At 36.7% G+C, this 25,564-nt stretch overlaps 2 protein-coding genes and 1 pseudogene across 3 annotated transcripts; 1 reads left to right on the top strand and 2 right to left on the bottom strand.

The window, feature by feature from the left end:
* Positions 1–418: 418 nt before the first annotated feature.
* Positions 419–4,838, top strand: LOC148696114 (uncharacterized; annotated as a pseudogene).
* A 3,952-nt stretch (positions 4,839–8,790) lies between these two features.
* Positions 8,791–11,243, bottom strand: LOC137710223 (uncharacterized). Its single transcript, XM_068449160.2, has one exon. It carries the CDS (start codon positions 10,773–10,775, stop codon positions 9,255–9,257), a length of 1,521 nt encoding a protein of 506 aa, XP_068305261.2. The 5' UTR covers positions 10,776–11,243; the 3' UTR covers positions 8,791–9,254.
* Positions 11,244–21,307: 10,064 nt separating this feature from the next.
* On the bottom strand, positions 21,308–25,369 carry LOC137711070 (plant intracellular Ras-group-related LRR protein 7). 2 transcript variants are annotated; one of them, XM_068450271.2, is made up of 10 exons: positions 24,996–25,369; positions 24,285–24,354; positions 24,021–24,067; positions 23,306–23,414; positions 23,092–23,177; positions 22,775–22,865; positions 22,516–22,601; positions 22,345–22,431; positions 22,119–22,256; positions 21,308–21,641 (listed from the first exon to the last, which is right to left on the bottom strand). In XM_068450271.2, exons 1-9 carry the CDS (start codon positions 25,092–25,094, stop codon positions 22,146–22,148), a joined length of 786 nt encoding a protein of 261 aa, XP_068306372.2. In that variant the 5' UTR covers positions 25,095–25,369; the 3' UTR covers positions 21,308–21,641; positions 22,119–22,145. The 2 variants fall into 2 exon arrangements, with proteins under 2 accessions (XP_068306372.2, XP_088551525.1); XM_088695399.1 differs by having other exon boundaries at positions 21,502–21,634; positions 24,996–25,339.
* Between the last annotated feature and the right edge of the window lie 195 nt (positions 25,370–25,564).

Genomic DNA, 25,564 nt, shown 5'->3' with positions numbered 1-25,564 from the left:
CAGAATATCCTAGTATTTGTCTCCGATGTGTATCAAGCTTCCTCCTAAGTTCCTTATTTTCCATTTCGAAAAATTCAGCAGTTTTCTTTCCATCACAAACATTGAACAGCTCAAGATCTTGAATTAACAAACTCATCCTAGTATTTTCTTCAGCAGTTTCTTCTTCCTGTATTTTCTTAGCTTCAAAGCAGCTATATGCTCCAACGCCGATATCTCTTCATACTCTCTATTTCACATCTTGAATTATGTTGAAAATAATGAGTTCCTTGATTTAAGGAATGTTTTATTCCTTGTTTTATTCCATGTTTTACTCCTTGTTTTACTCCTTGTTTTATTCCTTGTTTTAAGGGGAATGTTTTTTTGTTTTTTCTTAGTCTCCTTCCTCATATATACCCGAACCATTGTACAATGTATATATGAAATATACATCACAAATTAAAGCTATAATTTCTATATGGTATCAGAGCAGGTTCATTTGTAACCTGTCTCTGCCATTCTTGCTGCTGCGAATTTTTCTTTCTTTCAAGGTCTAAGTCATGACTGAAGAAAGTTCTGTCAACCATGATAAGGAAACCCGGCACAATCTCTCTCCAAACTCCTCAGACGTTGAGGTTAACACCAATCAACGTTTATGTTCAGTTCTCTTGAACGAGTTCAATTATCTTCCTTGGTCTCGAGCTGTTTCCCTAGCTCTCGGAGGCAAAGGGAAGCTAGGGTTTGTAAATGGAAGCGTGGAAGCTCCAGATCGTTCTTCCTCTACATACAATGCATGGCTCTGCAAAGATCAACTTGTCATGTCCTTGCTGCTCAACACCATGGAGAAACATGTTGCTGAAATTTTTAGCTACTCCAATTCCGCCCATGATCTTTGGAAAGCTTTGCAGGATATGTATGGAAATCAAAACAACTATGCACGGGTCTTCCAATTAAAGAAGGACATTGCCAGTGCTCAACAAGAAGGGAAAGCATTTGTTCAACACCTTGGGAGTCTCAAAGCCATGTGGAATGAGTTGGATGTATATCTCCCTCATACCACAGATCCTACCATTCTCCTAAAACGAGCTGAGGAAGACAAAATTTATCAGCTGTTAGGGAGTATGAGTTCTGAGTACGAGGACCTAAGGAGTCACATCTTGATGAGTCAAGACCTGCCTACCTTCAACAATGTTTGTGCAACTATCCAACGAGAAGAAGCAAGGAAGAAGGTTATGAATGTTGATCCTAATCCTAGATTAACGGAGACTCGGGCATATGCATCAAATTACAAGAACTCAGAAGCCAAGGTATACAAGGGAAGAAACACACATCTAAAATGCAAATATTGCAATGGTGTTGGTCATGAGGAAGACAAGTGTTGGGAACTTCATCCTGAACTCAAGCCTAAGTTCAGCAAAGATGGAAGGATGATACCAAGGTCCTCACAACAATTTCAACCTCATTTCAAGGCAAAACTTGCTAATGCTCACGCTCCTACTATTTCACAAGGATCCATGGAGTTCACTGCCAATCCATTGTCATTGATCAATGAATTTGCAGCTTACCTACAAAGTAAGGGACACGGATGAGGCACACATGGTCAAGGCAATGAAGAGGGTAGTCACACAGCTATGTTGGGACAATTTGCCGGATTTCTTGCTGGAAATGAGAAAGTTCCAAAGGGAGAAGCATCAGGTATACTCAAAGCCTTTACTACTGCCCTATTAACTAGTACTGAAACTGATTGTTGGATAATTGATTCAGGCGCCACAGATCATATGACAAACAAAGTTACAAATTTACATCATTTTAAAAAATTTTCAAGCCCCTCACATGTGTCTGTTGCAAATGGAAAAAATGTCTTAGTTTTGGGAAAAGGAGAAATAAACTTACTCTCTCAAAAAACACCTTCCACTGCCCTCTATGTACCAACCTTTCCCTTCCAACTTTTGTCAATTGGAAAGATCACCAACACCCTAAACTGCCGTGCTATTTTCTCACCAAATAAAGTGATGTTTCAGGATGTTCTCACCATGAAGATGATTGGTGAAGGGGTCTTCATAAATGGACTTTACTACCTGTGCAAGAATGCATGTTTCACTCAGGCTCTTCAAGCTCAATCAAAGTCCATAGATGAAAATCAACTTTGGCATAGGAGATTAGCTCACCCCTCTGAACTTGTCTTGTCGAAACTGTTTCCAATTTTTTGTAACCCTTATCCTACTTGTGATACTTGTCAATTTTCTAAGTTTACTAGGCTACCTTTTGGTAATTCAATGTCTAGGACAAGTAAACCTTTTGAAATGGTACACACCGATGTATGGGGACCTGCAACTGAATTAATGGAAAGTTTTAAATATTTTGTTCTATTTGTTGATGATTTCTCTCGAACAAGTTTTCTATATCTTATGAAATCAAAAAGTGAAGTCCCTACCATTTTCAAAGACTTTCACATGCATGTTAAAACGCAATTTCAATCAAACATTAAGGTTTCAAGGTCAAATAATGGCACTGAATTTCTATCCAACAACATGCTTCAATACATAAGTTCTTAGGGTATCATACATCAAACCAGCTGTGTGGGGACTCCCCAACAAAATGGAGTAGCCGAGAGGAAAAATAGAGATCTCTTGGAAAAAACTCGTGCTCTCATGATTCACATGCACGTTCCAAAGAAATTTTGGTCGTTTGCCATCCTTACTGCCACTTATCTCATCAATCGACTTCCAAGTCGTGTGCTAGGGTTTAAATCTCCATATGAAGTTCTTAAGGGGAGGAAAATAGATTTGACACATCTCAAGGTGTTTGGTTGTGTATGTTTTGTTCACATCCAAACCTTGAACCGTGACAAACTAGATGCCAGGGCAACCAAGTGTGTGTTTATGGGATACTCGACCACTCAAAAGGGATACAAGTGCTTCAATCCAGTCACTAAGAAGTGCACAGTTTCAAGAGATGTGAAGTTCGAAGAAGACTATCCCTATTTTACAAGTCAGGGGGAGGATTTAGTTGACATGTTCCCACTCCCTCAAAACTTTAATTATCCGATGTTGGAAAATAGATCAGTCATTGTAAGTCCAGATTGTGAAGAAGTTCAAACTGACCAAATTACTGCCAGTGAGAGTGAAGACGAGTTCTACTCTGATCATTCTCCGCCCTCTACAGAGTCTTAGGTGATTAAAAGAAATCCTCCTCGAATCAGAAAACCTCCAGTCAGGTTGCAGGACTATGTTACATATGCCTCACGACATCCAATCAATGAATGTATCAGCTTTAGTAAGTTCTCAACATCTCATGCTACATTTCTCAGTGAAATTGATAAGCACTATGAACCAAGAAGCTTTCAAGAAGCATTTCTTCTCCCACAATGGAACCAAGCCATGAAAGAAGAGCTTCGTGCACTGGAAGAGAATTGCACCTGGAGCCTAGTTCACCTACCACCAGGAAAGAAGGCTGTTGGAAGTCGTTGGATTTACAAGACTAAATTCAAAGCTGATGGATCTATCGAGAGACACAAGGCTAGACTTGTTGCTCGAGGTTTCACCCAAACCTTTGGTGTAGATTATAAGGAAACATTTGCACCGGTGGCCAAGATGAACTCAGTCAGGGTTTTACTGTCAGTTGCAATCAATTGTGGGTGGTCACTCTACCAAATGGACGTGAAGAATGCTTTCCTTCACGGCGAGCTGCAGGAAGAAGTGTATATGCAACCTCCTCCAGGCTATGATGGTATTAAAGGCAACATGGTTTGTAAATTGCACAAGGCAATATACGGATTGAAACAATCACCAAGAGCTTGGTATGCCAAGCTCAGTTCTGTTCTGGAAAAGGCTGGATTCATGCGAAGTAATGCTGATTCTTCGCTATTTGTAAGAACTGGCACCAGGGGGAAGTTGGTGGTCCTCATCTATGTTGATGATCTTATCATCACTGGAGATAATACCGTGGAGATTGAGGCACTAAAACTCTCACTACATCAAGTTTTCGCTATCAAAGATTTGGGAAGGTTAAAGTATTTTTTGGGGATCGAAATGGCAACATCTTCAAAAGGACTGTTTCTACATCAACGGAAATATGTATTGGACCTCCTTCAAGAAGCAAAAATGCTTGACTGCAAGCCTGCTATCACTCCCGTTGATTGTAAACTGAAGCTCAGCATAGATGGAGAAGCCATGCATGATGTAAGCTACTATCAACGATTAGTAGGCAAGCTCATATACCTTACTATCACTCGTCCAGATATCACATATGCAGTGAGCTTGGCTAGTCAGTTCATGCACTCTCCCACTGTTGATCACCTTAACCTTGTTAAGAGAATCCTTCGTTATCTTAAGGGTTCAATTGGGCAAGGAATTACAATGCATAACAATCAGTCCACTGTCATTAGTGGCTACACAGATGCAGACTGGGCAGGTAATGCAATTGATAGGAAATCAATCACAGGCTATTGTACATTTGTTGGTGGAAACCTTGTCACATGGAAGAGTAAGAAGCAACAGGTAATTGCTCGTTCCAGCGCAGAGGCTGAGTATCGAGCCATGGCAGCCACTGCTTGTGAACTCATTTGGCTTAAAGGGCTTCTTTCAGACTTAGGGTTTCCTAGTTCTACCCCTATGATGCTTATGTGTGATAATCAGGCAGCCATGCACATTGCTGCCAATCCTGTGTTCCATGAAAGAACCAAACATATTGAAGTGGATTGTCATTTCATCAGAGCTCAAGTTCAAACGCAAATCATCCGGACCATGTTCACACGAAGCTATGATCAACTAGCAGATCTTTTTACAAAGGCACTAGCATCATCTCAGTTTCATCGGTTATTGGGCAAGCTTGGCTCAGTGAACCTCCTCGATCCAACTTGAGGGGGAGTGTTGAAAATAATGAGTTCCTTGATTTAAGGAATGTTTTATTCCTTGATTTAAGGAATGTTTTATTCCTTGTTTTATTCCATGTTTTACTCCTTGTTTTACTCCTTGTTTTAAGGGGAATGTTTTTTTGTTTTTTCTTAGTCTCCTTCCTCATATATACCCGAACCATTGTACAATGTATATATGAAATATACATCACAAATTAAAGCTATAATTTCTATAAATTAGCATGTCTTTTTTATTGCTTTAGCTAAGTATTGGGTTAAGGTTGACAAAGAATAATTTGGTTTTTTATTTTTTTATTTTTATACAAAGCGTGACTGAGGTGGGAAAATGGAAATAAAATTTAAATGTAAATTTTGAGGGACTATAATTTTCCAAATAAAATCCTAGTTTCAACAGAGGAATTCAAATATAAAGTCTCGAGTGTAGGAGTATACGTTCTTAATTACTTGATTATAAGCTCCGTAAGTTGTGAATTCCATAGTCTTTTGAACTCCTTTAAAAATAGTTGAGCTGGGCATAATGGTAAGTTAATATCTCTGGTTTGATTTCCATTTGCCTCAACATGATTTCTTTTTGCAAAAAATTACGAACAGATTTATTGAAAAAGAAGAAGAAGAAGAAGGTATTTCTAAGTACTCTTAGAAACAAACTGATTCAAGACACAAAGCTTCTCTCCCTTTCGGTGAGAGTTTTTCTCTCGTGGTGAGAGTGCTTCTCACTTTGTGTGCCCCTCCTTGCTTGCTTCGTTCAGCCGCCGGCCCTAGCAGTGGTCAGGGTCGGCGGCAACCCCTTGTTCTTCTTCTTTCCCTCTTTTCTTCTTTCTTCTTTTCCTCCCTTACCGTCTGTTTCCGGCCTTTTTTCTCTTCTTCTTGCCTCTGATCTATCTGATCTTAGTCCTCCATCCGAAAATTCTCAACTCCAACCATCTTTTTTTCTCTTCCCTTGCTGGTTTTCCACTTCCATGACACTTTTCAACCCATTTTCTACCTCTCCCTAATGGTTCCAACCTCTCTTGATCTCACAATTTCCCAAATCTGCAACTTTTTGCTTTTTACCGCGTGTCGGGGCTTTCTAGGAAGGTATGTAAAGCTCCAACTCGGTGGTCACACCACCACTTTCCATCTATGTGCTGTTGTCGGCATTGTTACTCGTGGGATGTTTTTCCCACGGTTTCATTTACTTGGTGGTTGCGGAATTGAGTTTTGTGGCTTGATGGAGGAGGGTGTAATCTTCATCTTTTCCGATTTGGAAGCTTTGTTTGGTGGGATCATCGGAGACTGCAAGAGGCGATGGTCCGTGGTGACGGTGTTGACGTCTTCTGTGTACCTGCTAGGGTTTTTTTTTGTCAGCTTTATGTTTGTTTGCATTGGCTCAAACTTTGGGTTGGATCTTTTCGCTTTGGGATCCATATTTTAGTTTTGGGTTTTATTTGTAATTGGATCCCATTTATAAACATTTGCTTTATTAGTAATGAAATTTTACCTTTGTGCCCAAAAAAAACAAACTAATTCAAATTTATTTTCCCATTAGCCATAATAAGAGAGAATTATTCAATATAACTGAGATATATCATTTTACTAATATATCTCTCGTCATTTGATGCTTTGAACCAAAGATTATCGTATTAAATTATGTAATAATCTCATTAGGCCTGGTCCACATTTAAATCAACCTTTTAAAACCTAGTTTAGGTGTTGAGTCCTTACATAACGCCATGAATTCAAATCTCGTCGGTGACTAATCTAATAAAATTTATCGTTTGACCAAAAAAAAATCCAATTGATTTTGTATAAAAGTTGACTCAAACGTGCTGACCAAGACAAAAGGTAATATTCTTGCTTGGATTTGAGAAAGCCCACTAATATGATGAGTGTGAGTGATGACTTAGCTCTTACATCTATAATTAGGACTGTTAGGACGGAAAGAGATCCTCTTCGGATCTCTTCTTTTCCTCTTTGGATCTCTTCTTGCAAAACCACCAAATCAAGTGATTCGAGTCTTTGATTTAGTGGCTTTGGAGAAAGAGATCCGGAGATGGTCTCTTTCATGTTAGGACAACTAGATGTTGACACGTGGGCAGTTTCCCAATTAAGGTGGTTGATAGGCCAATACAATATCTCTATTATATTATTTTCTTACACATTTTTCTCATTGGACACAAGAAATTTTTTAATGTGTTAAAAATACAGTTTGGTACACTAAAAGTTATAATACAAGTAGTTGGAAGTGTTCTTGCATGCTGAAAAAATCTCTCCTTCGACAAACCGATTTTCATGTTTGGAATAGGTCTTTGCCCTCTACGGCAGAAAAAGTTTATCTCTTTGATTGAACTGAAACTGGTTGTGATGTAATCACTTTATTTATGCATTATCCTTTTCAATAAAAAAATAAAATAAAAAACTTAATACCGCTTTTTTTGTCTTAAGAGCGTAAATCACTTCTCGTAATATTATCATTATGTGTGTCTGCTTTCTTGACAACGCACTACCAACTGCCAGCCATCAGAGCAAGTGAAAGTGAAACAACCACTTCTGAGTTCTACATATATGAAACAACCACCTCTGAGTTCTACATATATGAAACAACCACTTCTGAGTTCTACATATATTGCCACACAAAATTGATTAAAAAAAAAAAAAAAAAAAAAAAAAAAAAGCTAAAGTTAAATATATAATTAGTGAATCGCACAATGGTGGCTAGGAAAGCTGAAGTACTTCTTTGAGTCTTTCTGGGTCCATGAATGATGGATTGTCATGGAAAACCTACCAACCAATTCTCTTTTTTAAAAAGAAAAATACACTCCTCTCACAACTGTCAGTCATAATAAAAATGCATTTAAAATCAAATTAAAGTAAAAAAAAAAAAAAAAAATCATCACTTTGCTGATAATATTGGCTACAAAAATAATCAGGCGCGATAACAGTTGATTTGAAAATCAAATGGTGCTCTAAGTGTTATTAAGATGTAGTTTTCAGAAGTAAACTGCATTAAAAGTTTGAGCAGAATTTAGATGTTTAGCCCTAACTAAGGGGTAACCAAAACCCGATGGCTAAAAGCCAAAAACTAGCATATAGAATTTGATAAATTAGAGAATAAAATATTATGTGCTTTTTCAGCCTTACCCACCCAAATCAAAACCCATTTGCAGTTCATTTGATGGCAGAAAAGTAAAAGTGCGCTGAACCGACTTTATACCTGCTTGTATACACACTTCTAGTTGTAGTGGTCCAAATATTTTATAAAATTATACACACCCACACACACACACACACAAACACACATATGTGTGTAAATTATTACTGCAAGGGCGGATTGTCTTGGTGAATAGGATATTTCTTTTAAATTGATTGCATCACAGGTTGAAAATACTCATTTTCTTAATCTATTAGAGTAGTAATATTGCTCGTAATAATATAAAAAATTATTACTATTTTATTTTATGAGTGAATAGTGAGCTTAGTAGCAGTTAAGAGTAGAGAAAGAAGTGAGATGAGATGGGGTGTCATGTTTAATGGTAGGTGACTAAACAACCACCTTCAACTAGCTCACATGACCTCTTTGTGTACATTTTAAATTTGCTTTTTTATCTCTTCATGACTTCATCACTTCACATACCATTCTTATTTTTCATTTTTCAATACCTTACTCACTCATATAGTGATTCTAACACTTTTTTTTTAGCCATCTGCATTCTAAACCGAATATTTTATAACTTTTATATACTTATAGATGAGTGCTATCACACATTTTTGCATTAACAAAATTTGCAAGTTGGAGATAAGCGGACTCAAACGTTGAAATCTGCTACATGGTAAACTATCGCCTCTTCGGTCCCGACTCCTACTATAGAGACGAGTGAGGCAATAACTTCCTTTAACACAACTTACAACTTTTATCGTACTATGCTTTCCAAAGAGCAATCCTTCTCAAGATCTCAAACTTCTTAACCAAGAGTTAATATCACTAGCCAATATAATTACTCCAAAGACTTATATATGAAATGTAATTACAGCATTGAAGTTTTGAGGTCAAACAAAATCAATGAGCCTGAATCTTAAAGGAAATGACATTGTTGGTATAACAAAACAAAAATAGGATTTGGTAAGGCCTAACTTGGAAGGCAAATTAGCAGCAATACTGCCTCAGCAAGCCCTAAAATCTGTAAAGAATCAATGAATTATGATGTCCAGAAAATATGTATTTGTACCTCTTGAACCTTTATTGGAAGGATAGTAATTTCCGCATTTCATTTTTCTCCTTGCGCACTCTTCTTCTTCTTCGCTTTACTCTCATTTGATTTATTCAATCAAAGAGTTAGAAGAAAAAAGGAGGAGTGCAGGAGGAGAAACCGAGAGTGCCGAGATCACTTTCCTATCGAAAATCCATGGCCAAAGGACTTGAAACTCATTTGGAGATGAGCCCTACAAGGGCAGCCTCATGCTTATGGCTGCTGCTCCCGACCCACCATGGCTTAAATGCTACTGCGGCTGCATCATGGTTGCTACTGCTTTCTTCCTCCACAGGAGCAGGAAGATTGAGATCAAGAAAGTTTCTCACTTCAGGAGCTGCAGGCTTCTGAATCACGAGGGTTTGGCTGGTAATTTTAGCCTCACCAATCAAATGGGATCTTTTGTGCCCTCCCAATGCTTGCCCTGAGGAGAAAACTCTGTAGCAAATTGGACAGGAATGCCCTTTAGTACTTTTTGCACCGCTCTCTGCTATTTCTTGCTCAATGGGGTTGTCATTGTTGCAGCAAGACCCGGGGGAGATGTCAGTTTCCATGGTGTTTTCACCGCTTTCGATCTTCGAAGCGAAGCACCCTTTGGTCTTCTTGTGACTTGCCCTATGGCCTCCGAGAGCTTGGTACGATCGAAAAACCTTGTTGCAAGTAGTACATTCGAATTTGCTTCTCTTTTGTGAACTCTTGCAAACTACTACTTCAGAATCCAAAATATCAGCTCTACTAGTACTCAAATTTTTTGGGGACTGATCTGACCTCAATTCAAAATTACAAGTCTCTTTGATCTTCCTCTTGCTTGAATTGTACTTGTTGGAACCCAATTTATCGTTATTCGAAAACCCGCCAGCAGAAGAACAAAACTTGGATTTTCTACCTTCAAGTACTGCTAGGGACTCGAAGTTTCGAGGCTCCAACACCTTTTTATTGAGTTTGTTCTTCAGTTTCAAAGTTGTAGCAATCTTACTCTTAATATCCGCAACCCGAGTTGTTCCAACTGATGATGGAGGATCCGAGAACCCTGAATTTCCATCGAAAGAGTCACGAGCTACTAATTTTAAGCCGCCCCAGTGACCCGAATCCCTCGAAAGCATCATCAAACACATAGCAACCTCTTCTTGTTCTTGCTCAATCTCGGAAACAGAGGAAGTAGTAGCAGCAGCAGCAACTATTGAAAAGTTAGAAGATGAAGTTGTTGCTCCCATGTACCTTGTTTTTCTTCCCGATCTTCTTCCCCGATTGGGAGGAGCAGCAGTAGTGTTGTTCTCCGATTGGCTAGTCCAAGAATCTTCGTGTTCTTCCTCGAGGCTCTCAATCGAAACTCTTTCTTTTTCCGAGTGGAATTTCATGTGACCGAAAAGAGATTTCCAAGACTGAAACCCTTTGCCACATTCTCTACAAAACTTGTCCGGATGAAACGAAGTGTCCTCACTTGAGTCCGTGAGCCTCCATGTTTTCTTGGGATTCTCCCTCAGACCATAACCGGGTTGCTGATGAGTTCCGCCTTCGAAATCAGAACCGCCATTGTTGGAGGACGAGAGCTTAACTCCGCCGGTATTGAGCTTTTCCTCTGTTTCCAGCGCATTGTTGATGAAGTGACACCTCATGTGACCTCCCAATGATCTGCCACAGGGGAAGCTCTTGCTGCAAAACTTGCATACATACTTCAACTCTTGATCTTCTTCCATCGGTTTGAATCAAAACTCAACCAAATACGGAAATTCAGATCAGAAAAGCTTCGAATCTGATCACGAAACTTGGTAAAGCTCCGAGATTCTTGATCTCATTACACTAAAACAGGATAAATGTAATGATACAGAATACAACCCGGATCAGAAAATCGACGCGAAAACTCAAACTCGGTGTGAGAATTGCATCAGATCAAGCTTTGTTGCTGCTATTTGAACTACCCGAGAAAGAAAAAATCTCAGATTTCATGAATTAGGAACTAGACAAAGGTTAAAAATTAAAAAAAGAAAAAACATATATCAGTAGCTTTGCTCTTCTGCTCCGCTGTTTTCTTTGTTGGTGGTGACGATGGCGACGAACAAGCACAAGGAAGAGAGGAAAAATGAAAAGTGAGAGAGTGAGTGAGCGAGCGAGCGTTTGTTTCTCTTTCGCTTTCTCTCTCTAGTTTTTCTCTCTCTCTACCTGTGAACTTGACTATTTTTGGAGGAGAAATCCATGCATGGAAGCAAAGATTAAAGTGAGGTAATAGAGAGGAAAGGTAGTAGCACGTGTACTCAACTGAGGATCCTACGCCAACTCGAAATCCGACGGCCGAGATTCCCATGTGAGCATCCTATGGTTCAAGAAACTCTACTTAAAAAGAAAAATACATATTTCGTACATGCAGCCGATTCTTTCATTAATTGTAATTAGTATAATCTTAACATTCAAATTACATAACTTGAAACAATTGATGATTTTAATTATCTTTATAATCCGTTTTTAATAGAAACCAATTGCATCAAAAATTATTTAGATGTTCATATGCATCAAATAAATTGACATTTTACAAACGGTTGCCCTACTTAAAATTAACTGCCCTCTTCCGTAACTATTCTTTCCTTTGTCACCTACCAAGTAATGGGGCCCCACTCTCGGGCCGTTATTCTTTTGGACTCTCTTCTTTCTCTAGTTTTCCTCATCTTGCTTAATTAATTAAGAGTAATGTTATTCATAGCATATTTTTGTATCACATTTTCATACCATCTTAGGTGGCATTTGATGTAGACAATCACATCATTTAAATTAATCAGATTTTTAAATTTAGTTCATTATTTAATAAACTAATAATTAAGAAAAACTAGTTAATTATATAATGATTATGATATACGAGGAGTTTTTCTCCTTCATTTCCTTAGGTTTTGCTAATCTTTCAAATGATGTGGCTATCCACATCAAATGCCACCTAAGATGGTATGAAAATGTGGTACAAAAACATGGTATGAATAACATTTTTAATTATAAACTTTAAATAACTTCAAGATTTAATTTTCATGGTCGGTCCCATCTATCCAGTTTCCTTCAGTTTCAAACAAAGCATAGCATTCCACACTCCCTACTCTTTATGTGAGTTGGATAAGATGGTTATATACTATAATTCAGTTCATCTTTGCAATGGTTAATTGCAGTTGTTTAAGAGTTCCGTCGAATTTGTCGGGGAAGTATTGATATAGCTAGATCGGCCACATATCGATAATTGCAAATTAAAGTATCGACAATATTAATAATATTGTTCGGTTACCAACTTTATCCCAATGGCCAGAAATGATCAAATGATTAACCTTGGTTAGTCTTACCATGGATGCAGCAATTTTTATTTTTTAGGTAACCTATGAAATATTTCTGGAAAACCACAGGAGTTTGTTAACCGTGATCTCTGATAAGTGAGGTAATTCTGATCATATTTTACCATATAACTTGCACCACAAGCATATCTGGCACCAACACTTTTCGTATATGCATAAAACCATATCAGATTTCTTTCTATTGGAAGCTATATATCTTTTAAACAAATGAAAAACTACATAAGAAATCACTTAATTTTCCATAGAATATGCAATGCAAGTGCCTCTAAGATTCAGTTCCTTTTATGCAGAGGAAGGGTTTTAATTTAAATTATTCCATCAACATTTTCAATAAACAGGCACACCAAGTGTTATGATACAAGTGGTTGGATACGTGAAAAAAAAATCCAATCATTTATATTATGACACTTAGTATATCAAGTCGTGTTTTTTACACACTGAAATATTTCTCCTTTGATACATGCATGCACTAAATTTTGAACACTAAGTATAAAGAATGGGAGCAGCTAGAATCTTATACTGTTCCAGTACCAAATATAGTTTGTCCTTTTTGTGAAACTTAATTAAGTGGATATATTTGGATGTCCTGCTCACATGCCACTTGATCAAAATATATATTACTTATATTTAGAGGTCAAATAGGCTATAAAGGTCTGTGAATATGTACAGTATTAGAAGAACAATCCAACATATAATATCAGATATATAATATATAATGTACATGCTCACCTAACCACCTAGTTTTTAGCTTACTAACCTAACCAACTAATTTTTAGTATAATTTAATGGTAACTCTGTTTTCAGTGTCAAAAAAGGTCCCAAGTTCCAATCTCCCGTAGCGTTGATTAGAAAGAAACGATCATCCCTAAACAATATCGGGTTTAAATTTTAACGAAACAAAAGTAGCTAGCTTAAGGACCATGTTTTGATTGTTAACAGACGTCGATCTTCTTGATTAATCAGTTAAAAGAACCTAACCCCATGATACCTGCTGCATGTCTAGGGTTGTGGGTGCAGCCCTACATCAAAGTCAGAAATGGGGCAGCTAGCATGGCCAAACTACCGGTGCTGGCCGGCCTCTATTGGTGATGGAGGAGCCAGCCGGCTTTCATTGCTCTAATCGTAATTTGAATGTCTTATTAGCAAACCCTTAACCACAGTTAACTGCATAACTCCCCTTCCCTTGTGCCCGTTTTGCCAGCTCTTTAATTAGTATTTAGTACAATGTTTAGCTGTAAACCCTACATTTCTTTTCTCTCCAATTGTATTTTAAAGGATCCACGAGATGTCATATTATAGACACATACGAGCAAGTATGGAGATCATAAAATATCTTTTTCGTGCAAGTGTACGTATACATGCACGCGTTTAGATACGACATGTATACGTAAAAATGTATGTGAGATATGTATGGTAGCCCACAAAAAACTTCACTTGAGAGTCAAGAGAGATGGCCCTCCAAAAGTGATGCTCAACTTGACTAGCATGACTTCTTCAAATGAAAGGATGGCCACAGGCCACTCCTTGTTTTCTGCCATGCCTTGTAATGTGTTGTAAGAGGCTAATAAGATAAGAAGATACCCCCACTTTGGCTCTTTATGCTTTTCTTAAGCTTCCTTCCTTCTTTCCATCCCCTATTTCCTCACCATCCAACACCAAATCTTTTAAACCATCATGGGAGAGACTACACATTGAGTTACTTTCATTTTTGGACACATTACCCACTTGTATTCTATTCTAAAAATCATATCCACTCCTCACTATTCAAAGAAAAACTTTAACGATAATGTTTGGCTAGCTAGGGCAGTTCACCAGGTGGAACATCCTGGGGTCGGATCAACCCAAAACACGGAGAATCTCATGCTTTCGTATGAGCTTATTTACGAATAGTGCGTGGTCGAGATGTCCATACACAAGTTTGGTGATCTCAACCCAACATCTAGCTAGGTGGGATGTTGCAATGCTTTAGAATTCCGGTCTACCTCACCTAATAAACTAAACATGACATGTTGCTATTGTGGTTATGCGCTTGGAGGATTTCACTAGGGACTTTTGATGAGTTATGATAGAAAAAGTGCATGGAGTTGTATCTCTTCTGGCAGCCACATCTTGATTTTTGTTCTTAGGAGGCTTGTAATTTAAGTCCAGTCGCCACTAGTTGTTGAACTGCGCACTTTATTCACATGAACTCCACATAGTTAAATGACAAATATTTGTAGCTGGGTACCGGCCCTAAGGATGAAAATTCAACTTGGGATATATTTCAGTTTCCATTACTACAATTAACTCTTTTGTGCTAAATTGAACCAAAAGGTGCTGAATCATTCATCACAACGTTTTACGTCAACCAGAACTTGACAATCACAAACTTATTTACAGTAAGAAAGACGGTTTGAATTGCAATAGGTTCACAGTTCGAATCTCTAAAATGAAAAAGATTAGAAGTCATCATAGCCATGGATATAAAATGGTCCAAAAGTTGCATTAGTTATAAGCATATTAAGCTTTAACTAAGTCATAATTAAGCTAGTAGTCTTAGCGGTTGGGGTTTGTTCACTCGAATGCTATTAATTAATCACAATTATTAACAGATTAATTAGCTTCACAGTGACAGATTAAACTAAAATTGAGTGCATCTGCTAAAAAAAAGTCTGCAATCTCAACCAGATTTGTTTTATCTTTTTTTTTTTTCCTTATATATATTTTACGTAGTGATATATGAGTGTGTGAGTGTATATTATGAAGCAACTACAAAATCCACTAGCTTGTTTATATATATATATATATATATATATATATATATATATAGATATATAGATAGATAGATAGATATAGATATATTTATGGACCAATGCATTAAGATGCATATGTTTCTTCAAGAGTAATAATGCTGCATGTGTTAGTGAGCAAGCACTCACCAGCAATGCTTAAGGAATACTCAAACCAGTCAAATATTTGACTTTAAAACGAGAAAGAATATATAACAAGCTTTTAAGGAATCATGGTGAAACGGGGAGCAATGTGTTATACTATTTTTTTTTTTAGTTGTGTCAGACTATGAATGTTAAAGAAGAGAAGCGATGGAAACTTGTACTATTAATTTCTGTTTTTAATCTTGTTTGTTGTTTGTAAGGAGGGCAAATTCAGTATTTCTATATCTCTTCATAGTTACAATATGATTCCTTTGTACAGGCAAAAATGACATAGACAACAACTATAATTTTACGGCTATGGCAATCATAAAGCAAAGAAAGTTGTAGCAAACAGTAAGGTGAAAGGTTGAGAACCATACCCTATACAAAAGTCTTCAATTAATTGTAAAGACTTATATCTGAACTACGTAAGAATTCTGTATTTACATTAATATTATATAATTTACTGATATTTTCCGTTATTTATAACAGAAAGGTGTCAGCGAAAATTTAAAATTGTCTTGTGGGACCCTCCTCGTACCTTGCTAAATCTTCTGGTTGGAAGAGGCTTCTTTCTGCTTTGGGTTTAGCACCTATGTCAATTTCTTAACCATTTTTATTTGTTGCTTTTCAGCTCACTAAGCAATGGGTCTACTGGTTTAGCGTACTGCAAAGTATTTAATTGGATAAAATACAAAAAATTACCTTAATTATTAGTGTTACGATATTTTTATACTTTATTTTTTTAAATTGATAATGTCATACCTTATCTTACAAATTTGTGTTAATGTTATACCTTCCTTTAGCCTGCCGTTAATTTATCAGTTAAATGCAGACGTAACTTGATCTAGATTCCACTTTCTATTTAAAAAATTAATAAAATATTATTAAAAACTAAAAAAAAATCATTTAATATTTTAAAAATATTAAACTAATAAAGAAAAGTGAAAAAAAAAACAAAAAAAAAAAAAAAAAAAAAAACAAAACAAAACATTTGGTCCCTTTCCCTCCCTTCTTCCCCTATCTACCTGCTCCAAGCCTGCAACCCAGAAAACAAAAGAAGAAAAAAAAAAAACTTCATCCCTCCCCACCCTCCCCACCCCCCCCCCCCCCCCCCCGCGTCCTTCTTTCTTCTCCCTCACCCGAGCCCCTACGCCCTACCTGCAACCTAGAAAAAAAAGAAAAAGAAAATCCCAGTTCGTATTCCCTTCGCATCCACCCCCCTGCACCCACCCAACCTCGCACCCACCCCTCGCGGAATCGGTCTGGCGAATGGGATCTTGGGTTTTTCTTCTTCTTCTTCCTCCTTTTTCTTTTTTCTTTCTGGGTTGCAGGGGGTTGGATTTGTTTTTTTTTTTGGGTGGGTGGGGGTTGACGAACTGGGTTGGGGTTTTTTTTTTTTTTTTTTTTTTTCCCCTTCTTCTTCTTCTTCTTCTTCTTCGAGGGGTTGATGGGTTTTCAATTTTTTTTTTTTTTTTTTGGTTGAAGATTACGCAAGGAAAAAGAAGATGGGGAGAGAGAAAAGGGGGAAGGGGGGTGGATGGGACGAAAGGTTTTTATTTTTGTTTTGTTTTTTTTTTTGTTTTTTGACTTTTCTTTATTATTCTAATATTTAAAAATATTAAATGATTTTTTTTAGTTTTTTTAAATATTTTATTAATTTTTTAATAGAAAGTGGGGTCTGGATCAAGCCACGTCAGTATTTAACCAACAAATTAACGGCAGGCTAATTGAAGGTATGACATTGACACAAATTCGTAAGATGAGGTATGACATTGTCACTTTTAAAAAATGAGGTATGAAAGTGTCATGACACCAATAGTTGAGGTATTTTTTTGTACTTTACCCTATTTAATTGATGCACTGCATATTCCCTCCTTATCCAAAGCCATGTGGGTTATGGAATCAAAGATTAGCTCATATATTAAGACATAAGAAATGTTAAGGAAACTCTCAAAATTAAAACTTTGTCTGCCTCATCTTTTTGGCACGAGAATCGTGTCGATATTATAAAATATTATGTCAAAAATATGAAATGACGGATAGTTTCCTTAGCATTTCTCACAAGGCATAATAGCTTTGCTTGTTAGATTTTGACAAAAATTGCTTACCATTCCACCATAAATCGATCTGGGATTTAAGGTGTTGTCAATACAAAATCCATCTTTTTAAATAGCGATTATGTGTTGCACAAAGAATTTCTAAGTAGCGACTGTATTCGTAGTTGATAATCGACGAGATAACTTTTAATTCTTTAGATGGTCTTGGCCAGTAAGTAAAATTTATAACCAGCCTTCATAAATCTGAGGTATGAACGGATTTAAGGAGTTGTCAAATTTTCAAATAATTAGCACAAGAAATTGAAACATTCTATGCTTTTATCCGAGAACATATTCATGTTCCATAGTGCAGCACTGTGCTGCTGCCAGCAGTCATAAATCATTTTGACTGATCGCATCCACTGCTAACTTTTTCCAGACAATGTTATCACGTTACAGACCACTCTAATCTACGTAGTCCTAGAGTAGGGTTTGAGTTCGGGTCAAACGGGATGAATACATTGCCTCGACCAATTAACTTAAACTACGGCTTTAAGGTGTTGCTTTTCATCTTCAAAACTACTATAGCTGTCAATTTACGATGATAATTCAAAACTACATCGCGGTATCTTACTATGAAGACCACCGTTACTCTTACATTATTGGTATATTTTCAGGACAACCCTACAAAGATGACAATTCTGGATCTCCTAATGAAGGTATGAAAGGAATTTTCCATTTCCACACCAGCTAATAAAAGAGAGACCTAAACAACAAATTACCTTCTATTTCACTATGTTACAGGGATGGCGAGCTTTCATCTCCCAATAAATCAGAATCAGGCATTTGAATCGGAGGAGGATTATCTCCCTTTCTAATATCTCTCCCTTTCTCTTCCCTCCTATTTGAACGGTTATGTTAAGTCACGTCAATATCTTATATTGATTAATATTTTTATAGAAACAATAAGATAAAAAACAATATGTGAGAGGAGGAGAGAGGAGGGAAGAGAATGAGATGAGAATAAGAAGGAAGAGAATCCTGCTCCATTGGAATTACGCAAGTCCCCATTAGTCGTTTCTCATCCTCGAGAGAACTATTATGGATTCCTTGTGCACCCCACAGTGGAACATCAGCTTGATGCTCTGGTCCAATGGCGGCAGACTTCCGAGGAGGGTGATCCAAAAGAACAGAATAAATATCCTCGGATTGAGTCAAGGTCCTTATGATGTCCCACTTGTCTTGGGTGGTTGAAAGAAACAAATATTTCCTCATCATCATCAAGTGATCGTTTATGTACCATATTAAACTGCAGGAACGAGACAAGAAACGTTCAGATAAAATGCAAAAGAAATGCCTAAAAGAATTTTACACCTTCTTCTACACATCCAAAACATATCAAATACCATTACAATCACAAGTCCATGTTATATCAACTTGCTTCGACTCGCATAAACGCAATTTTAATAGTACAAAGCAACAAGGTACGTAAATTAAACACTTCTGAATGCAGCAAACACAAATAGATACCTCAAACGTGTAAATTTTCCTGCTAAGAATGGTTACTTCTGAAAGTTATTTGTTTCCCCAATCAATGACACTATAGTTCCCCATGTCAGTTGACGTCTTATTCACAACATTACTTCATATAACTACAAGTCCATCAAATTTTTTTTTTTTCCATAAGAAAATTACAATTATAATTGATATCGGGTGTTGTGGGGCCAATTATTTGAGCACCCTCCACATAAAAGAGACAGACATCACTAATAGTAAAGGAGGGCAATTTGGTAAATATGACATGCTGCTTTATTTCTAATCAAAGGGTGCCCTTTTTAGCTAAAAATCAAGGTGCCTCTTTTAGTTAAAAACATGTGCCCCTTTTAGCTAGAAACAAGGTGTCCATATCACATCACATAATTCAGCAAGAAATGATTTTACTTGTCAGAATTGTTATTAGTATTTCAAAAGTCTCATTCTACACTCTAAACTTTTTATATTTATAAAGAAAAATACACTTGTGAGGAATGTAGAGTGAGATTTTTTGAATGTCAATAACACTTCCCTTACTTATTTATTATATTTATTTTTCATACAAAAATTAATAATTTCATCATAAATTAACAAAAGAGCTCGGTTTATACCTTAGGAAAAAAATCTTCGAGAAATAAAGCAAATCGCTGAATTGGAAGATAGGAGCTTTGATTGAGATGCACCCAAAGGGAAAACCGAGCTTAATCGAATCAATCTAACTTTTCCTCAACCTAATTTCACAAAATCAAGAAAAGCCCCAAATTTTTGAAAAACCCTAACCCTAGATCTTGAATTCTTTATGAAATCCCTAAAATTGTATCTAGGTCTGTAGACAAATACAGCTGATGGACTATAAAAAAACCTCAAAGAATTATAGATCTATGGATCGAAACCCAAAAATCAGAAAACCTAAACAACAAAAAGAATTCGAACAAATTTACAAAAATCGGAAAAAATATTACAGCGGGAAGTGAAAAAACACTAATCCGATAAAATTTTAGTCAGATCTACAAATGAAGAAGAAGATCAAACACTTCTTGAAACCCTAACCCTAGAATTGGATAGGGAACACGGATCAAGATAAAATTGGGATCGATTGACAGAGGATAAAATGAATTGATCGAATCTGAGATCAATTTCTGGATCGAGACAAAAAATGGAGATGGAATCAGGCGAAAGAAATGGTCGAGGTTGATAAAAGGGGCGGCAATTAGAGAAAATGGGGCTTTTTTGTAAGTGGCTTGTCCAAGAACGAAAATAACAAAAAAAGACACGTATGGGATCGTAATTACGGAAAATACCCCTCATAGTGTGGGAAGGGACTAGTGATTGACACATGGCGTGTTGTTAGAGGAAAGTGGCTTCTGGACAGCTGTACTTGAGATTTGTCTCTTGGCCGAGAAAACTTTTAGTATCAGGAACACGACATGTTACATAAATGTCATATTACGAATGATTGATATTTTTTTTCTAAGTATTTAGTACTTATATTACAATTTGATAGTATACCAAATCGTATTTTCGGCACAATAAAAATATTTCATTACCTTTTTCAGTTGCATATTGTGTGGATTTTATCGGTGGATAGGATGACAATTCCTACAATGACGAAATGGTAATGAATGTTTTGTCGTTTTGTCATTTTGTCTTTTAGAAACAAGGATTTTTGCCATTTAATTAGAAGATTAGGTTAGGGATTTTGATTTGATTAATTGTGGATTTCTTGTTACCATTCTCTCAAATGTTTTCATATTGAATTGGGTTCATAAATAAGTTGACGAATGTGCAAACGTAATTCATTAAATTTACATGAGAGAAAAATTTCGGCAAAGACAAGTGAAATCGTTGTTATTAATTATTTATTTTAGATACACATGTCAAGGTGGTCTAGCAGCACACGGTCTTCACTTTGTTTGAGAATGTCTAAAGTTCAACTCACACGGATATTGAGATGATTACAGTGGATTTGATATCAAGCTTTCGGTCAACTTGGGCAAATAACAGGTGATGCTGAAATTTGGGAGCTTTATTTTGGTCTACAGCTTGCAGTAGACAAAAGTATTTTAAGCCTTTGTGTGGAGATGGAATCGGTTATAGTGGTTAATTTGATTAACAGTGTAACTACTACCAACTTTTATTCTCTTGTTAACATTATTGATCAGTGCAAAAAATTATGGTACACATAGCAGATTGAGAGTTGGTTCATGTTAACCGGGAGAAGAACTTTGTGGTGGACGACCTTGCTAATTGAAGTTATAATATGAATCTTAAGTACCATTATTTTGATAATCCACTTGAATAGATTGGAATTCATTTATTTGATGGTATGATCGGAGTCTCTAGGACTCAAACTGTTACGTCAAATAAATGATAAATCCGTAATGTAGAATAACATTATATTAAAAAAGAAAAGAAAAATAGATTGGATTCAATGTTCTCATTATATTCACTTTCCCCATGTTGTATCAACAGATGAAACATTTTACAGTTCAAATGTGTAGATGTAATCAAACCCTTTCATATACAAGTTTGCCAAAGTCTGGCAAGTACTAAAGAAAACAGCATCAAAGTGTACAATCCAACAGAACCGAATTTAGATACGTTTTATTTTGTATCTGACAAGACTGATCACAAAAAACAAGGTCGTAACGATGGCCATCCGAAGCTACAAGAACGCTCACACGAATTTACAGCAGCGAAGAAACCACCCCCTCATTTGCATTGGAATGGCTTTGGCTCTCTTTAGAATCTGTCATCTGATCCGTTACAAAAACAAGTTAAATGCAAGTCGTTATAAGCAAGAAGAAATATGTCGAATGGACATGCTATTATAAGCGAAAAACTACACGAAAAGAGGTCTTGAAGTTAGGGAAATCGAAGACTAACAGACGTGCAAATCTCATTTCTCAGCACGTAACTATCAATTTGTTTCAAGATAGCACCAGATACTTAGCTTTTCCAGTCAATTAGTCATACTGATAGCTATCACATGAACAACACGACGAGGACAGTAAAAGCTTAATGTGTATGGGGGAACGGCGAACAATTTAGCTTGAATAAGCTTATTTTGTTTGAAAAATATCAAAAGTTATTTAAAATGTCAGCATGGTAGACAAAACCAGAGGAGCAGTAATGAGAGGGCCACAACCAAGAATCGGAATTCGTCCAACAACTCCTATCTTTGTGCTAGTACAGATACTAGAACTCAAATGAGATTTTGGTGCAGAACTTACCATTTCAGGAATGTCAATGCCATACTCTCAAAGATCGATACCCTCATCAAGGCCTTTAGAACTGATCATCACATTTGAGTGAATTTGTTTGTCGAACTTCTTCTTCCTTCTTGCTTCAAACTCTTGAAATCCTTCCATCTAGATTTTTATCACGGGGTAAATGTTCAAATATATTGCGGGAAAAAAGGGATAGAAGTAAAACACTACATAGGAAAATGTGGCATACCTGCTGAAACTGATCCATGGAAATAGGGTTTCCATGGAGGGAAATATTCTGCAGCGCTTTACAGTCTTTCAACAGATTAGTGGGTATCTGTCAAACAAGGAGTACACCAATTTGCCATTCTTTATGTGGTTAAGTAAGTAAAACGAAACTTGTGAGTGGTAAAAACTATACCTTTTTCACATTATTATTGTCCAAGCAAAACGACTTTACGTGGATAAGGTTGCAGACTGACTCAGGAAGTTCGTCTATTGAATTATCTGAAACGCAACGCAGAATCATGAAGCTGTCAGTGGTAAATCAAAGAATTACGACCATAGAACCACATAGAGAAGGAAACGATCAACCTATTTAGATTGAACAAAAAAAAAAACACATACAACAGACATCAATTAGCTGACTAACGCTGACTAACGCAACAATTTAAACATACCATCAGCTTGTAATTCTTCCAGAGAGAAGCAACTTCCGATGGATTCCGGAAGAGATTTTAACTTGTTCTTCGATACATTTAAAAGCTTTAACTGCATCAAATAATCCATTATTAGATCCTGGATTTTCACAAGGAATGCTAAATATTTGATATTCAAAAAATGTAGAAGTGAAATTCAGATACTCATTAATGCATTTTCCAATGTTTTGGCAAATTCCAAACGTATAAAACAGATATTGATAATTAACTCGGACATAAAATTCCTAAAGCAGGAACAGCAAAACAGAAAAGCAGGAGGACAATGCCAATGCACTTACATTCCGCAAGCTTCCAATAGTCGCAGGCAAAGACTCTAATGAATTTCCGGAGATCGATAACTGCTCAAGTCTGACCAACTGTCCCACTAGAAATCGGAAACATAGATCTTGTTAGTTAGACATCCCATGATGAAGTCTTTGAAAGAAACAATGGTCCCATGCAGTTGAAGAAACAATGGTCCCATACATTATCTTACTTAGAGAAGAGAATTACATTCATCAGGCAAGGTAGTAACTCGATTTCCATCAAATGTCATAACTTTTAGGGACTCTAGTTTTGCCAAATTTATCGGTAGTCGGTCAATGAGGTTATGAGCTAATATCTGAAAAAATAGAGCAATCAAATTCAACTGTCAACTGATCATCCAAACGCATGAAAGAATAATTGTACACTTATATCAACAAATTGCCTTATGTAGAGATTACTTAATTCATGTGAAGTATTTTAGCTGTTTGTTTATGAAAATAAAATAGGAAGACTTGGAAAGAGACTCTAAGAAAAGACTTGGATCTAACGGAAGACATGGCACAAATCGAGCGCAGTGGAGTTCTAGGATTCATAAAGCCGACCCCACTTAGTGGGATAAGGCTTTCTTCTTCTTGTGGTTTAAAAAAATAAAATAAAAACTTTTGAATCGAATACTATTTCTTGTTCATATATTTTGAACCGAATACTCTTATGCAATTCATTGTCAGATTTAGAAAGAACTGAATCCCATCCAACAGTCCACTCATGATTACAACCTTCAATAAGAGGACCACCATTTTCATTACAAAAATTGTGCCACTATTTATTTATCCTTTTTTGTTCAACAGAGCTGGCGAACGTCAAGGTCTTAAAAACGTTACGTATGACAAATTGCTTGTAGATCATGAATTTAGAAATCAGAAAAATAGTACATGTACAAAAGACAAATACATACTCTTACCAGTTTCTGCAGGTTTACTAATTTGCTGATATCCATAGGAATTTCAACTGCATGCAGAAAAACAGAAGTAAACTACTAGATGTTTATGCTTAAGTTCTAAAAACATTGAAACCTTGAACACCAAGCCATGAAAAAACCTTTATCTTTACGTTAACCCATTGAAGCTTTTTGTTAAAGAAGGTTAAGTGGAAATCAGATGCCTTCCAAAAATTAAACTGCATTGTTAAATTGGTGAATAATATGCCTCAGAGAATAGAACATTACCTATTTTATTGTTTGTTAGATCAATAGTACGTATGGACCTGTCCAGGTCGAGAACTTCAGCTGGAAATGTCTGTTCCAGAGAAAGTAACCAATCAATACATAGCATCAAACACACACACACACACACATGAAATGAGGCAAAGCACCAGCTTCGTAGTGCTTTGTGTTTATCTAAAATGCGTAGATATAACCCGAAACTAGGTGTTTATGCACGATACAGAATATATCACTATGTCAATTAACTGTTTCACTCGCTAAACCAAAGGACTAGAGAGAAACCGTGTCAGATGCTTGAACCAAATACACCAACAACAAAAACTGAAAACATCTCCATATAAACTCAAAGCTCTCTTTCGACTTCAATTAAAATTTGAACCAAAACACATCCAAAACATCTCAATCAACAGCACCCTTAAAAAAAAGATTTGAACTTTATCGCGATTCTTGTATTTAATTTGTAATCACAAGACACAGGGAAAATGTAAATTATGACCAACTACCAAATGAAACAACTTCATCAAAACTAATCAATTTATTCCACCCACCTCCCCAATATCTCACACCCAATTATTCAACTCCACAACAATCATCCAAAAAATAACCAAATTTTCAATCAACCACCCTAATAAATACAACCAATACACAGACGAAGATATATACATACACACACATATATAAGCTTTGGGAGACAGAGATTGAGAGAGAAATTGCCTTCAATTTGGAGTCGCGGAGGCCAACAATGCCGGTGGATCGCCACCGAGCGGCCCGGCTCGCTTTCGAATCCACGTTTTTGCTGGTAGCGCAACCCATCTCGTCGCCACCAAATTGATCTCACAAAATTTCCCCAAACAAAAAGCAACAAAATTCGAAAAAAAAATTATTTATTTATTTCTTTATATATACGTAAGTATATAAATTCTCTGAATTTTCCTCTCTGCGCGGAGAATTTCGCCTCTGAAATTAGTAGTGAGAGAAATGAGATTTGTGCAGAGAGGTTTAGTCGGGGGTCAAGCTCGGAGCTATGGAGACCAAGAAGACGAAGCAGTCCAGTCGTCGTTTTCAACGACTGGTTTTGCCCTTTTTCTGGGTCCCGAAAACCGCGTCTTTTTCCTACGTGGCTTACGCTGATTGGGGGTTCGATTGGTTAGTGCGGTTTTTACTGCAGGGGATCATGACTTTTGCTCCTTGGCATGTTTGGCGCTTTTGGGGCGGACTTCGCGCGAGTTTTTTGAACCGACGCTGGATCGGACTTTTTAGATCAAACGAATTTGGAGTTCTGG

The sequence above is a fragment of the Pyrus communis genome, chromosome 6, assembly GCF_041283825.1.
Source record: "Pyrus communis isolate YQ-2024b chromosome 6, ASM4128382v1, whole genome shotgun sequence".
NCBI lineage: Eukaryota > Viridiplantae > Streptophyta > Magnoliopsida > Rosales > Rosaceae > Pyrus > Pyrus communis.
The sequence above is the reverse complement of the archived record's forward strand: the minus strand, read 5'-3'. Positions and strand labels throughout refer to the sequence as shown.

Excerpts from the sequence above, each read along its gene's own strand:
- LOC137710223 (XM_068449160.2), bottom strand. The coding sequence starts at position 10,775 with ATGGAAGAAGATCAAGAGTTGAAGTATGTATGCAAGTTTTGCAGCAAG.
- LOC137711070 (XM_068450271.2), bottom strand. The coding sequence starts at position 25,094 with ATGGGTTGCGCTACCAGCAAAAACGTGGATTCGAAAGCGAGCCGGGCC. Across the intron at positions 24,355-24,995 it reads TCCGCGACTCCAAATTGAAG|ACATTTCCAGCTGAAGTTCT; the intron begins GCAATTTCTCTC and ends TCTCTGGAACAG. Across the intron at positions 22,257-22,344 it reads CCATGGATCAGTTTCAGCAG|ATGGAAGGATTTCAAGAGTT; the intron begins GTATGCCACATT and ends ATAAAAATCTAG.